The sequence below is a fragment of the Cygnus atratus genome, chromosome 21, assembly GCF_013377495.2.
Source record: "Cygnus atratus isolate AKBS03 ecotype Queensland, Australia chromosome 21, CAtr_DNAZoo_HiC_assembly, whole genome shotgun sequence".
NCBI lineage: Eukaryota > Metazoa > Chordata > Aves > Anseriformes > Anatidae > Cygnus > Cygnus atratus.
The window spans coordinates 4,860,928-4,873,189 of NC_066382.1; the positions used below are offsets into that span (position 1 = coordinate 4,860,928).

Consider the following 12,262-nt stretch of genomic DNA (forward strand, 5'->3'; position numbering starts at 1 on the left):
GTGAGGCTAAGAGCTGTGTACAGCGACAGGGAAATCTTAAACCAATGCTATTAAGTGTAAAAGAGTGCTGTCCCACACGTCAGTTTGGATAATCAGCTGTCTCAGAAATGGTTCTGTATGTATGCCCCTACAGTGTGTGTACATGCAGCAAAAGCCAGGATGAAGAATTGATAGGTGCTATCAGAGTTGTTTCTACATCCTAGACCATCCTTCTCTCACTCTTCTTCACCTGCCATGTTGCACTTGGACGTGTTCATCTTAGAGTGCATAAACAATTCCTGTGTGCAGTGCTGCAGAAGGATCTATGGCTGTTAGGGGAGAGTTGGGATCTAATAGATGAAGACAAGCCTCTGCAAGGGCAGAATAATGTAGATTTCATGGCTGTGTACAGGGTCAGGGAGCTGCCTTGCTTCCTGTAGTAGCTTGGTTCTCCCTTTCTTTTGCTCTCATTCCATAGTTCTCTTGTACTGTTGCTAACTCTGCTCCATTTCCTTTTTCTCCAGGTCCCTGTTTCTTCAGATCTCTGCTTTTCCCTCTGCAACTCTAACCCTCCTAACACCAGGGTTCACAAGATTTTACAACAACTCTCATTCCCTCTCTTATGCTTCCTCTGTCCTTTTCAGGGCCTTTCCCCTCTTCCCCCAACTTCTGCATTTATTTTCTTGTTGATGGAGCTCAAATATTGTTCAACATCAGTGTGTTCACATTTGAGAACAGAAAATCTGAAATCTGAATCTGACATCTATATGTCATCGATGTTTCTCTGGAGTGAGAGCCGTCCCAGGAAACCTTAAACAGAGTTAGGAACTGTTTTTCAGCACCCCCAAAAATATAACCAGAGGTCTTGCATCTTCTCTTCAGCAGCTTCTTTTAATACCTAATTTAGGCGGAATTTCATTTCTCAGCCAGGTGTGTGGATAAATAATCTCTGGCTCTGTGATAAAAGATGGGGTTTGGGTGGTGGACTTTTTGGAAGATTAGAGAGACCACTTTGCATATCCCTGTTTTGTAAAAAAAAGTTTATGTCCTCCATGCAGAAATACCTGCTCCCTCTCATCATGGGAGGCAAAGAAGATAGGAAACAACTTCAGAGGATTGAGTCAAACATTGCTGAGATGAGTGGCAGTGTGACACAGACAGGTAAAGATTAATGACTCCATCAATTCACCCCTCAAAGCCCTTCTCCCTGCATCCTCCATTCTGCCAAGACCCCCACCCTCTTCTTTCCCTCCATCTACCACTTTATGTGGTGACTTCATTTATCTGCTCTGAGAATCTGTTCACATTTGCAAATGAAGCCGCCGTCATTTCGGTTTAATTTGAAATTGCTTGTTTACTGTCGGCGCGGCCTCAATTAATTATGTTTTTACGGAAAGGCTCCCAACCTCAGAATATTAATAAGGGGAATAAAATGACAGCCTTTCGGAGGGCTGTAAAGTTCATTTTTAATTTCTGCTTCTCTGATGTTTTCAGGGGCTTTTTTGTGGTGTTTTCCCCCCACCTTCCATCTGAAAATCCAAGGCAGGGTCAGGAAAGTCTGTAATTACTGTGCCTCCCTGACCTTAGCCACCTTCTCTGTTATTGACTCTATAGGGTGCTTGTTCATTACCCGATGCCCTAATGATGGTCTGGATTAGCTGTTACCTGTCACACCAATAGAGCTTTTAATTTTATTTTATTTTATCAGCTTGTTTACTGCCTGGAAGCTTTGGATAAAGTACAAAAGTAGAAAAAGTTCTTTTGCAGCTGGAATTGGAGTCCAACAGTTGATATTCAGTGTTTGCTGGGGTGTAGGAGGGAAATACTGGGTTTTCTCTCGAAATACAAGGGAAAACACACGAAGTATATGGTGGGATGGAAAAAAGCGTGATTTTCAGCAGTGTTTGTAAACGTGTTGGGGGTGAAGGAGCTGGTGAGTTCAGGGCAGGAGGCTGCTAATTACACTTTTTAGTGGAGGGCGAGAAGACAAGCATCTTTCATTTCTCGTGATACCTTAAGGTCAATCCTGAGACCAGCCTCTTTCCAGGTTGGAGCTAGCCCCAGAGTTTGCCTGTGTGAGGCCCAAGGTAGATAAATGATACAAACATTGTATAAGTTCAGGGAGATGTACAAATCATAAACCAATATAATTAGAAGGGAGAGGTTTTGGATGGATATACTGTGCTCTATAGACATCTATACAATGGAAAGATAAACTAGAAATACTGGAGGTTAGATGCAGTGCAGGTAGATTACCCATAGTGCAGATAAATCATATGGATTAAAGCGAGCAGGCGGGCGTAGATAAATTAGATATAGTAGGAATAGAGGCATCTTTGTAGCTAGACAGCAGGAAGGACGTGTGTGCATGTATCTCAGTTTAACACTCTCCTGCTTTTTCCCTCACAGTGACTCAGTTACAGAAGACTTTAGCAGCTGTCCAGGAATCGCTAATCCAGCAACAACAGAAAATTCAGGAGCTCACCCAAGAACTGGCTGCTTCTAAGGTATCAAACTCCAGCTCCTCACCTTCAGAACATCACCATCTGTAGAAGATGCATGGCTTCCTTTGTGTCCACCTGAAAAGCACCTTATTAGGTTCACAATCCAGCCTTCATCTCTGTCATATCCCCCACCGGTTTCTCTGCATTTGACATTTCCATAGGCTGGCTGTTTAAAGCCCTGGATATTAATTGGGTACCCAGTGACATATATCTGATTTCTAAGAGGGCTTTATTATATGGCTTTGCATGCAGCATTTGTGTCTGAGGCCTTAGACCTGTTCTCAGCTCTGTAACTTCTGAGATGCAATTGAAATGAAATAATCGTCCTGTTAGTCCAGTGACCAAAAGAGGTGTAAAGGCCAGATGTGCAGTTTTTTCTTTTTCTGTAAATATGTAATTTTACATGTTTATATTTCTCCTTTACCTTTGTATTTTGATTCAAAGCAATAACTTAACTCCTGTTCAGCCAAGCATACAGTTGAAATACTGTATGTAAGTCACTTGTTCAGATCCAGAACAGGTAATGGCTGAACATTCATACTATTTGGTTGCCTGTTTCAAGAATTTTGGTTATCTCAGTGTACTAGGTGGCCCCATCACAATCACATTAGGCACTCACAGTGGCCCATTTCCCTTGATTCCTGTCTTGAACTTGGCAATAAAACCACCAGTTTTGGCTGGTTTGTGTAGTTACCTGTGTTTTCAGGTAACTGTGTTTCAACTTTTAATCAACATTGTTTTTCTTTCTGGGAGTGAGACTTTGTACTTTTTGTCTCTGAAGTACTTGGCAGCTAAGCATTCTGTCAGCCAGTAGCTGTTAGTTAGATGTGGGACGGGATGGATTTGAACCACTCACAAAGAGATGATGTCTTCCTTTCACTCACAAATTTGGAATTATTCAGGTTCCAGATATCTTTCAGTACTCTTAGTACAGGGAGAGAATTTTCTTTCTACTGTTAAATCCCTTACACGTGCCTTATGATCTATCTGCAGCACGAGCAGTTGTCTTCTCCCCATACCTATACCTCAATCTCATAGAAACCCTTTGATGGTGTGTAACTGGTGGGCCACAGCTGACTATGTGGTGTGCACACTGTACAGTAGGAATCCCTCAGTGGCACAGCTGTAAACCCAACCATGAAAGCCAGTTTATGGTCACAACACTCCACTTCAATTTTCCTTGGGAACTGTGGCCTGTCGGTGGCCTGGAGCCAGTCCGGAAATTGGAAAACTGTTTTCAGGTCGTAAGTGTTAAGATTAAGGCCACATGTTGAGCTTTAAGAAGGGAAAAGGGCATAAGAGTCTTGGTGGTTTAGAGAGTCTTAAAGTTTGTCCTCCCCCCTCTCCACCCCCTTCACTGAAATGGTAGCACACATTGTTATGATATCTAAACCTCATGTGTACAAAGAAAAACTTGGGCAACCCCACAAACCAAAGAATAAAAGCTGTGTTTTCTCAGCTGTAATGTAAGTTTTTATATCTGCTTTTCAAACTCCTACTGGCATGCTGTAAAAAATTAAAAAGAGGGACTTTAAGTAATTAAAAAACGTACATAAAAATTCAAGGCTTGAATTTTCTACAACTGTTTTTTAAAGAGACTGGCTAAAAAGCCCCAGATGTCAGATTTTATTTCTAAATCCTAGGCATCTGGCACCATATGTGTTTTGGAAATTTGAGTCCTTTGCAGGCCAGTGAGTGGAAATCACTCCCTTGTTAATGTGCTGCTGTAGCTTTCAAGGTCTTGGAGAGCCAGAACAGTGGCTCCTGGATTCTTGCTGTCTGAGGGCTGGGAGTGTGAATCCCAGGGGAACGCATCTGTGTATATCACAGCTACTACAGGCTGAGCCTCTCCCTGCTCACTGGGTTCACAGCCCAGAAGTCCCTGTGAGGAGTGCTGGCTGTGAAGGTGTTCAGGGCTGTTCAGCACTAGCTGAAGTCTGGTTGAGGAGTGAGTAGGAGCAACCAATCCTGGCTACGTCTAGGAGGAGCTGGCAAGGAGGAGTTTTTTGTTATTCCAGTCCTGGCTTCCTTCATCGGGGAATTTACTAAGAGTATCTCTGGAGAGATGCTCATGAATGGATTCATTCGTAACGGCTTGTAGCAGAAATTTCTATGGGAAGTGCTAGATGTGAGGTTTTTTTGGTCCCACACTCAGCCCATCGCTACAGGAGCTGCTACAGTGATAGGATGGGATAACCATGCTGTGATCTCTCTTTCAGAGTGCTGTTCCCATTTCTCAAGTTCCCAGAAGGGTTAAAAGAAAAATTGCCAAAAGTATTATCTGCAGCATGTTCTCTTCAGTTGTTACCTTACTCTAATTTCTGCCTGATATCCCATAGCAATTCTGATGCAGTGCTGACAGCAGCTGTACCAGGCTTCCAAGAGTTACTTATCTTTCCCCACCAAATTGCATTCATTGCTTTGAAATATCCGAGAGACAGTGTCTAGTCCAGCTGCTTCCTGGAGATACAATCTGGTAACTCAACCATAGTTCTAATTGTTCAGATCTAGTGGGGAAAGTTTTTGGAGCTTTCAAGCATCACTTTATCAGTCCACCTCTAAACACCACAGAATGCAGATAGTCGACTTTATTTCATGATTTAGGAGAAATGAGCGAGTGGTTTTAAACCAGTTGCTAATATATAATATTTGAATCTGATGCCTCAGCTAATTGCAGCACAGGAGAGAGTAAAGGACCTGATTCAGTGCAACTCCCACTGCCTTTCAGGATCCTAGTTCTTATCTAAAAATCGTTCCATAGGTCAATGGCAAATAATTTGGTTTATGTCTTTGTGTGTTCTTCTCTGTGTGACATATTGGAGGAAAACATGCTGTGCAGAGCTTGCTTTGTCTGAATTCTCACAAGTGCTGGCTGTGTTTTAAAGGAAAAAGAAAGGTCCCCTTGAGATGCTTCAGCAATGGTTGTTGGAAACAAGATTAATTAGTCCTCTAGCCTGAAAGCAAATATTTGAATTGTCTGAGCACCTTGAAACAATTTTTATTTCTGGTCATTGTGGGGATCCATCCAGGTCCGTCTTCATTGTGGAAGTTGTTTTGCTCAGATCTGAGATTTTAAGTGATAGAGCTTATGTATGTTAGCTTGAGATTCCCAGATGGGAGGAGAGGGAAGATAAGATAGAAAAATTGTCATTTGTGAGCTATCTCCCACTTCATGCTTTGATCTTTACATATCCTTTTCCATGTTATAGGCCACAACTTCCACCAACTGGATTCTGGAGTCACAGAATATTAATGAACTGAAATCTGAGATCTACTCGTTAAAAGGACTCCTCCTGAACCGGTATGGATGGAATATGTTGATGGAAGATGGTTGTGTGGGGACGGGTTGCTTTGTGGGATTCTCTTAGTCATAGAGAGGAAAGACATTTCCAACAGGAACTAGCTCTATATCCTGTTATTGCTATTTTAATAATACCACTTTACACTCTGCTACACTTTCTATTTGCAGGTCTCAGAATGTTTTTCAAATTTGCCTTAAATCACGGAGCGCTTTGGGCAATTAATAATTAATAAGATTTTTCCCTTTTGTTTGCAATAGAGGAATTCTCTGCCACTCACCACAGGGAGGATGCCTCTCACCTAGTTTGAGGTGTTGGCTACACGTGAGCTACCCACCTACATTCTGTTACAGAGAGAGAACCACTGGTGGATGCAGTTCCTCTGCCCCATTCATGGCTAGGGCATAACCAGGATGAATTGCACTTTAGCTGAGTCTTTTTCTCTCCATTAGCTAGCTCAGATATAGACATCTTATACTGTACAAGTCTGAAATGAGGTGATAGAAATCTCAGCCTGTGGGACAGTCCTAGGGAGAGGGATCCCAGTTTTTGAGGAATTCTTTTTTTCTAAAACCACTACTTAAGAGTTTATTTACCCTTTCAGTTATTGATCCTTTCACTCTGATACGACTCCCTTACCTCCTTCCACACACAACTAAGTCCTCTCAAATCATCTCTTTTCTAAGAGATGGACTTCAAAGACCGATCTATGATTGGACTAGACATATTCTGAATTTCAGCAAGAATGCTTTTTAGAAGTCTGAAGAGTGTATTGGCTTTAATATTCTTTTAAATTCTTGCCACACCTCCTGTTCCCACCAGCAGTCACAGTAGAAAGCTTTGGAGGACTGGGGACACATACTAAGTTACTGTCTGTTAAGTTGGGTCATAGTGGCATCACTGCTGGGAGAGAGCACTAGTTAATGACATCTCTTCAGCAACAGGAAGGTTGCCCAGAGATTACAGACCCAGTCTTCTTTCTTAGGCCTCTGCTTGTCAGGCTGGATGAATAGGAAGCGAAGAGGCTTACCTGTCCCTTGGTCTTTTTATTGAGGAGGGTTCCCTCTTTGATTTGTACATTTGGCCATCTTTACGTTTGTACATTTTCTGCCATCTGCTGATGGCCGCCAGCAGAGGAGAAGTGGCTTTCCAGAGTGGGCAAGGGGGAGGGCTATCTGCCATTAGGAAAAAATCACTCTTTTATGCTGGGGTGTAGGTGCTTTAGGGAAAGAAAACTTTGCTGTTGCTTTTTTAACAAAAAGGCTAATGTTTGTGCAGTGAGGAGGCAGCAGCAACACTGGAGCCAAGAAAGTCTCCAGACTGAATTTGCTGATTGCATTTATGATACTGGTTGAATAATGCAGGCATTAGCTTATTGCACTCGCAGGAGATGGAGGTTAGATCAGCAGCAGAGTTCTTCCGTGACTAGTGGTGGCTGTGGGAAGAGGGAGGTGAGAGCAACTGCTGTTCCTAGGTCAGTCTGTGAAAATGGACCGTGTTGTGTTCAAGGACTCACTGTAGGAGAACGGACAGCTTTGGTCTGCTCTGCTCTCACCCATGGCACTGCCAATTCACCTGAGTGGCATGAGAACACCCTGTCACACAGCATCCTTTTCAGAGGGGGATCTGTATCTCTTCATACTCCCACCTTCCACGTTACAAAAGCAAGGACGCGTAGGGAGTACCGGAGCAGACATGCCTTTTTGCTGTATTCTTCATGATGGATCACTTTCTGAGGGCACCAGGGCTCCCCACTGCACTTACATTTGTCCACTCTAGTATTTACGTTCTCATTTCAGAGCTGGGATTAGCTTGGCACTATCAAATCCTTAAAGCCCACCTGGAGAGGACTCGCTGAGGACAGAGCAGCTAGCTTCTCAGCTGGTGCAAGCCAGTACATCTCCATTCAAATCAGAGAAGCTGAACCAGTTTGCAACAGCCAGGATCTGGCCCAAACATGTAAAGTGCATGCTGGGACTAGGAGATAGGCTCTGGATTGTAATGAGCCAGCATGCAATAGCTGTGTATCACAGTGGAGGCAAGAGCCAGGTGGTGAAATTTCTTGGCTCAGGTACCAGGAGCTGATGTCTCTGACTTCTTGCTCCAGTGGGAATTTTGCTTACCAATTAATTAGTGATTGTTTTAAAAGGGCCACTCATGTCTTTCCAGGGGCAGCATTCCTGAGTGCTAACTTACTCTGTGAAATTGGCCGAACGAGATCATTTTAGTACTTCAGATTACTGGTGTGTAGCCTCAATTATTGGGTGCTTGTAAAACACGTGGAGATTCTGGCTGAAGATCTAGCCTTGTTCTTGTTCGCTTATGACAAAGGAGACTTGAAGTTTCAGTCCTGCTTTACGTGATTTTGCCATTACAAATGCCATTCTCTCCAATGATAACCCCTCAGTGTTTTTAATAAAAGCCCCTTTCTCTCCTTTTCTTCCCCCCCCTTCTCTCCCCCAAGGAGGCAGTTCCCTCCCTCCCCTTCGGCTCCTAAGATCCCGTCATGGCAGATCCCAGTGAAGCCAAGCTCACCCTCCAACCCTGCTGTTGCCAACCATAACAGCAGCAGCGACATCTCGCCCGTCAGCAATGAGTCCACCACCTCCTCACCGGTCAAGGAGAACCACAGCCCAGAGGGTTCCAAGGTCAGCTGCCATCTTCTGAGCACCGAGGAAGGCAACAAGGCGGTGATCGATGTCAAGAGCCAAGTGCGGATGGAGGTGCAGGGCGAGGAGGAGAAAAGGGAAAACAAAAGGAATGAAGAGGAGGAAGAGGACGATGAGGATGATGATGTGAGCCACGTGGATGAGGAGGAGTGTCTGGGTGTCCAGACTGAGGACCGGAGAGGAGGGGATGGGCAGATTAATGAGCAAGTGGAAAAGCTACGAAGACCTGAGGGGGCCAGCAATGAGAACGAGATTGACTAAAGCACCCCGGCTTTTGCTGATGCTGCTGTACATCTTCCCTAGCCTCCTGCACTGTCCCCGGTGCCTCTCCCATTTTGTGGAGTGCCACCATCCCTTCCAGTGATTCTTCCATGATTGACCTTGAGTAGGGTCATGATTGCCCGGTGAATAAGGTGGGCCCTGTTTCACCACAAGGCTGTGCAGCGTTGCAGTGGCTTCTTCTTCCCTCCCAGACCTACCTTCTCCCCATGAGCTGGGGTCACTGCCTAGGCTGGAAGACCAGTCGCCTTACCATGCCCCACGACTACTTAAGTCCCCTTACTAAAACTCCCAGCATCTCTCCTGAAGTGGTCAGCCTCTTTGCTGTATCCTAGAGTCCTTCCATTCAGTTTCAGAAACTTTTCTGTCCCGAGCTCTTTGATTTCACAAGTCTTTAATCCCCACATAATCCCCTAGGCAGTTCTCACTGTTTCCCCAAATACCCATTTTATTTCTCAAACTAATTGGTATTCTGTCACCAAAAAGGAACGGTTTAATCCTGAATTCCTCACCAGATCTCAGTCTCAGCCACCTTCTTCCAAGCCTTACGTCAAGCCTCAAATTCCTGAAACTACCTAGCATTTGAAAACACTAAATTTCTTGTGGGGTCCAAAGAACACGATTTGCACCCCACACACTCCCTTCCACTCTTCAAAGTGGCCTCTTGCTAGGGACCAAGTCCAGGTTTCATGGCCACAGTAAAATGCATGAGAACAGGTGGCTTTGTTACTGATTGCTCCCCAGTAAAAGAAGGCTTTAAAAGATGACCCCACTCATCCCAATTACTACCCTTCTTCCTCCAAAGACAAGGAGCTCGCATCAGTTTTTGACATCTTACATTTTATTTATAGCTGCCCTGAATGAGATGATATCAGATGCTGAAATAATTGGTTAATTTTGAATTGTTGCAATGGTTCTTATCTTGTTTTTCTTCCTAAATGAGGAGAAAACCCATATTAAATGATCAGTTGAGACCTGCACCTACCCAGTGACAGGCACCTGCTTCAGCAAGGAAGTCTTTACAGAAGAGAAAACAATTCCAGCTCTGAGGTACACCGCTGGCCCTTCTTGCCCAGTCCAGCCTTTTTTTTTTTGCCCCATTGGGGCTATATACAAATTAAAACAGTGAACTTTAAAACCTCTCATTTGCAGCATTGTGTTCTCGGCTGTTAAAATGGTGGTGTCCAATTATATTATTCACTGCATCAGAGCCTCTTAGCGGAGCAATTCTTGTAACAACTGAGTCTCACTGTCCTCACCAAGCAAGCGTGCTCGTCTGTGTGATCATGTATAGATTTCAAATATAAAATACGATTGTATATAATTGTAATAAATATGAGTTACCACTATTTAACACCAGGCTGTCACTGGATTACTGTGGCTCTTTTTTGGGGAGAAATATGGAGAAATAATGTATGCAGGGTGGTAAAGGGAGGGAAGAGGGGAGGTTACAGAAATTCAGTCCGTATAAAATGTTTTCTGATGGACATTTGTGGTTGGTTTGTTTTCTAACTGCTCCAGTCGTAGGTTATGTCAGCAGGAGGCAGTGTAGAGAATGGTGGAAGTGCAATATAAAGTACAGTACAAATAGCTCCAACACCACCATAATTCTAGGTTGCCTCCGTTGTTGCAGAGGGTGAGATGATGGATGTATCACTGGTGAGTAAAATGCAGCTCCTCTGGTCCCCGTCCTCCCAGCAGGAGGCTCTGCAGGGTGCAGAATGCAGCGCAGCGCTCCGTTCCACCCTGGCAGCAGGAGGTGCTGAAGGCAGCGTGTGAGATATCCCATGGCCCCGAGGCTTATCTGCCGGCAGGGAATGCTGTGCTGTATCCCATGACTGGTCTGACCCTGCCATGTCGGCACAGAAGCCATTGAAAGAAATGGCGTACAGCAGCTCGTAGCTACTGCAGCCCCATCGTTGTTCAACAGAAGTGTTTGGCTCCCTCCTTAAAAATGAGGGATTTACTTGATTCCTGAGTATTTGGGTGTCTGGTACATAGTGACATTTTCCTGCTCAGGGGGAGTGAAAGGGACCTTCATATTACTGTATTTAGACCTGCTGCTGAATGTGATGATTTCTCATTCCTTAAATGGACGAATATCTTCCCCAGGAGTGAGTGAGTGTGTGTGTGTCTCCCTCTCCCTCTCCGTCTCTCTCTCCGCTGTTTAACGTTCACAAAGAACGTCACGTTTAGCTAAAACAGGGCAAATTTGAAAGTGTTTAAAAGGACAGGCTTTTATTAAGGGATGGCACTTTTCATTTCTCCATGCCAAGAATCCTTGTGAGAAAAAAACAAGACTGAATGCAGGGATGTAATGAAAAAGTGTTGTCCTGCCTGTGTACATTTTATATACATAGAAGGTTTTGAAAATAGAAAGTGCCTGGACAACAGCAGTTGGTGAAATGTGGAAAATATGTTGCTGAGGTATGTGCCTTGCAGAGTGACTTACGAGGTTTACAGTACAAGCATCCCTGCGGGTTCATTTTTCCCCCCTTTCCTCCATGTTCCCAGTGTTCAATTAATTTACCTTAAGATTTCTGGTGCAGAGTAAAAGGCAGTTTTCTTCAACTGCCCTTTTCTCTCCCTTAGCTTTTGCTTCTTGCAACCTTTACCAGCTGCATAGGTCACGTTTTTTCCTTACCCCACCCGATATGAATCACAGAAAGCTCCCTCGTAGCCCATTGCTCAAAAAATCTGACTCTGGGCCTCTGGCTGCTGATGGGGTCTTGCGTACTTCGTTGAAGAGATCCAGCCCACCAGGAGGGAATTTGGAAGAAGCCAGACCTTCTTGCCAGTAGGTATTTTTGGGAATCATGAGTGTTATTCTTCAGCCTCTAATTTCTTGCCTTTCTTTCCAGCATAGAAGAAGTTTCAGGGCAAGTGTTTTGGTCCCAATGAACCACGTAACCTGCCTGCTAACTTGTGATTTTTTTTTTTTTGGCTAGAAACAAGCTTATATCAGCTGCTGTTTAGCTCACCAGCTAGTAGGCACTGAGGTCACATCACGTTAGCTAAAGATGACCAGGTAGCGATCCCTTTTTCTGCAGAACAAGACAGCACAGGCAGTCAGTCACTCACCACCTGGATAATTCAAGGACTGCATTTTAGTGTAACCAGCCTTGGCTTTGGCACAGAAGACAACAACACTCAGGTTGGTAAGTTCAGTGGGTTCGCAGCATGGTTTCTGTAGGTTCTTGGTACAGGGCAGAAAGTGGGTGAAGAGAGCTCCCTCTGAACAGTGTCATTTGGGCACGTTCCAGTGAAACCCTGTGAGCCTGTGCTCTCCCCTAGAGGAATTAATGTCGGGCTGGTGCTTTCCAGTAATTTAAGGATATAAAAGCTCCCTTTTCAATAGCTCCAAGAGAAACACGGGGAACTCAAAAAAATGTGACAAAGTGTGAAAGGATTAAAAGAGACATGACTCCTGATTGTCTTTGTCCAACCTTCCTACCCCTAGACGTGACAAATCAGCTCTATGTGCACCTTTGTCAGAAGCAGGAAGAATTTTTTTATTGCCTTTTGCAAGGCC

The 12,262-nt window shown here is 44.3% G+C and overlaps 1 protein-coding gene across 1 annotated transcript in view; it reads left to right on the plus strand.

Moving 5' to 3' along the window:
• Positions 1-10,096, plus strand: part of PEX14 (peroxisomal biogenesis factor 14) — a 77,851-nt gene extending 67,755 nt beyond the window's left edge. The window contains exons 6-9 of the mRNA XM_035557467.2: positions 1,038-1,140; positions 2,389-2,486; positions 5,693-5,784; positions 8,247-10,096. Coding sequence (XP_035413360.1) covers positions 1,038-1,140; positions 2,389-2,486; positions 5,693-5,784; positions 8,247-8,712 — 759 coding nt within the window. The 3' untranslated portion in view covers positions 8,713-10,096. The remainder of the gene's footprint in view (positions 1-1,037; positions 1,141-2,388; positions 2,487-5,692; positions 5,785-8,246) is intronic.
• Positions 10,097-12,262: the final 2,166 nt, after the last annotated feature.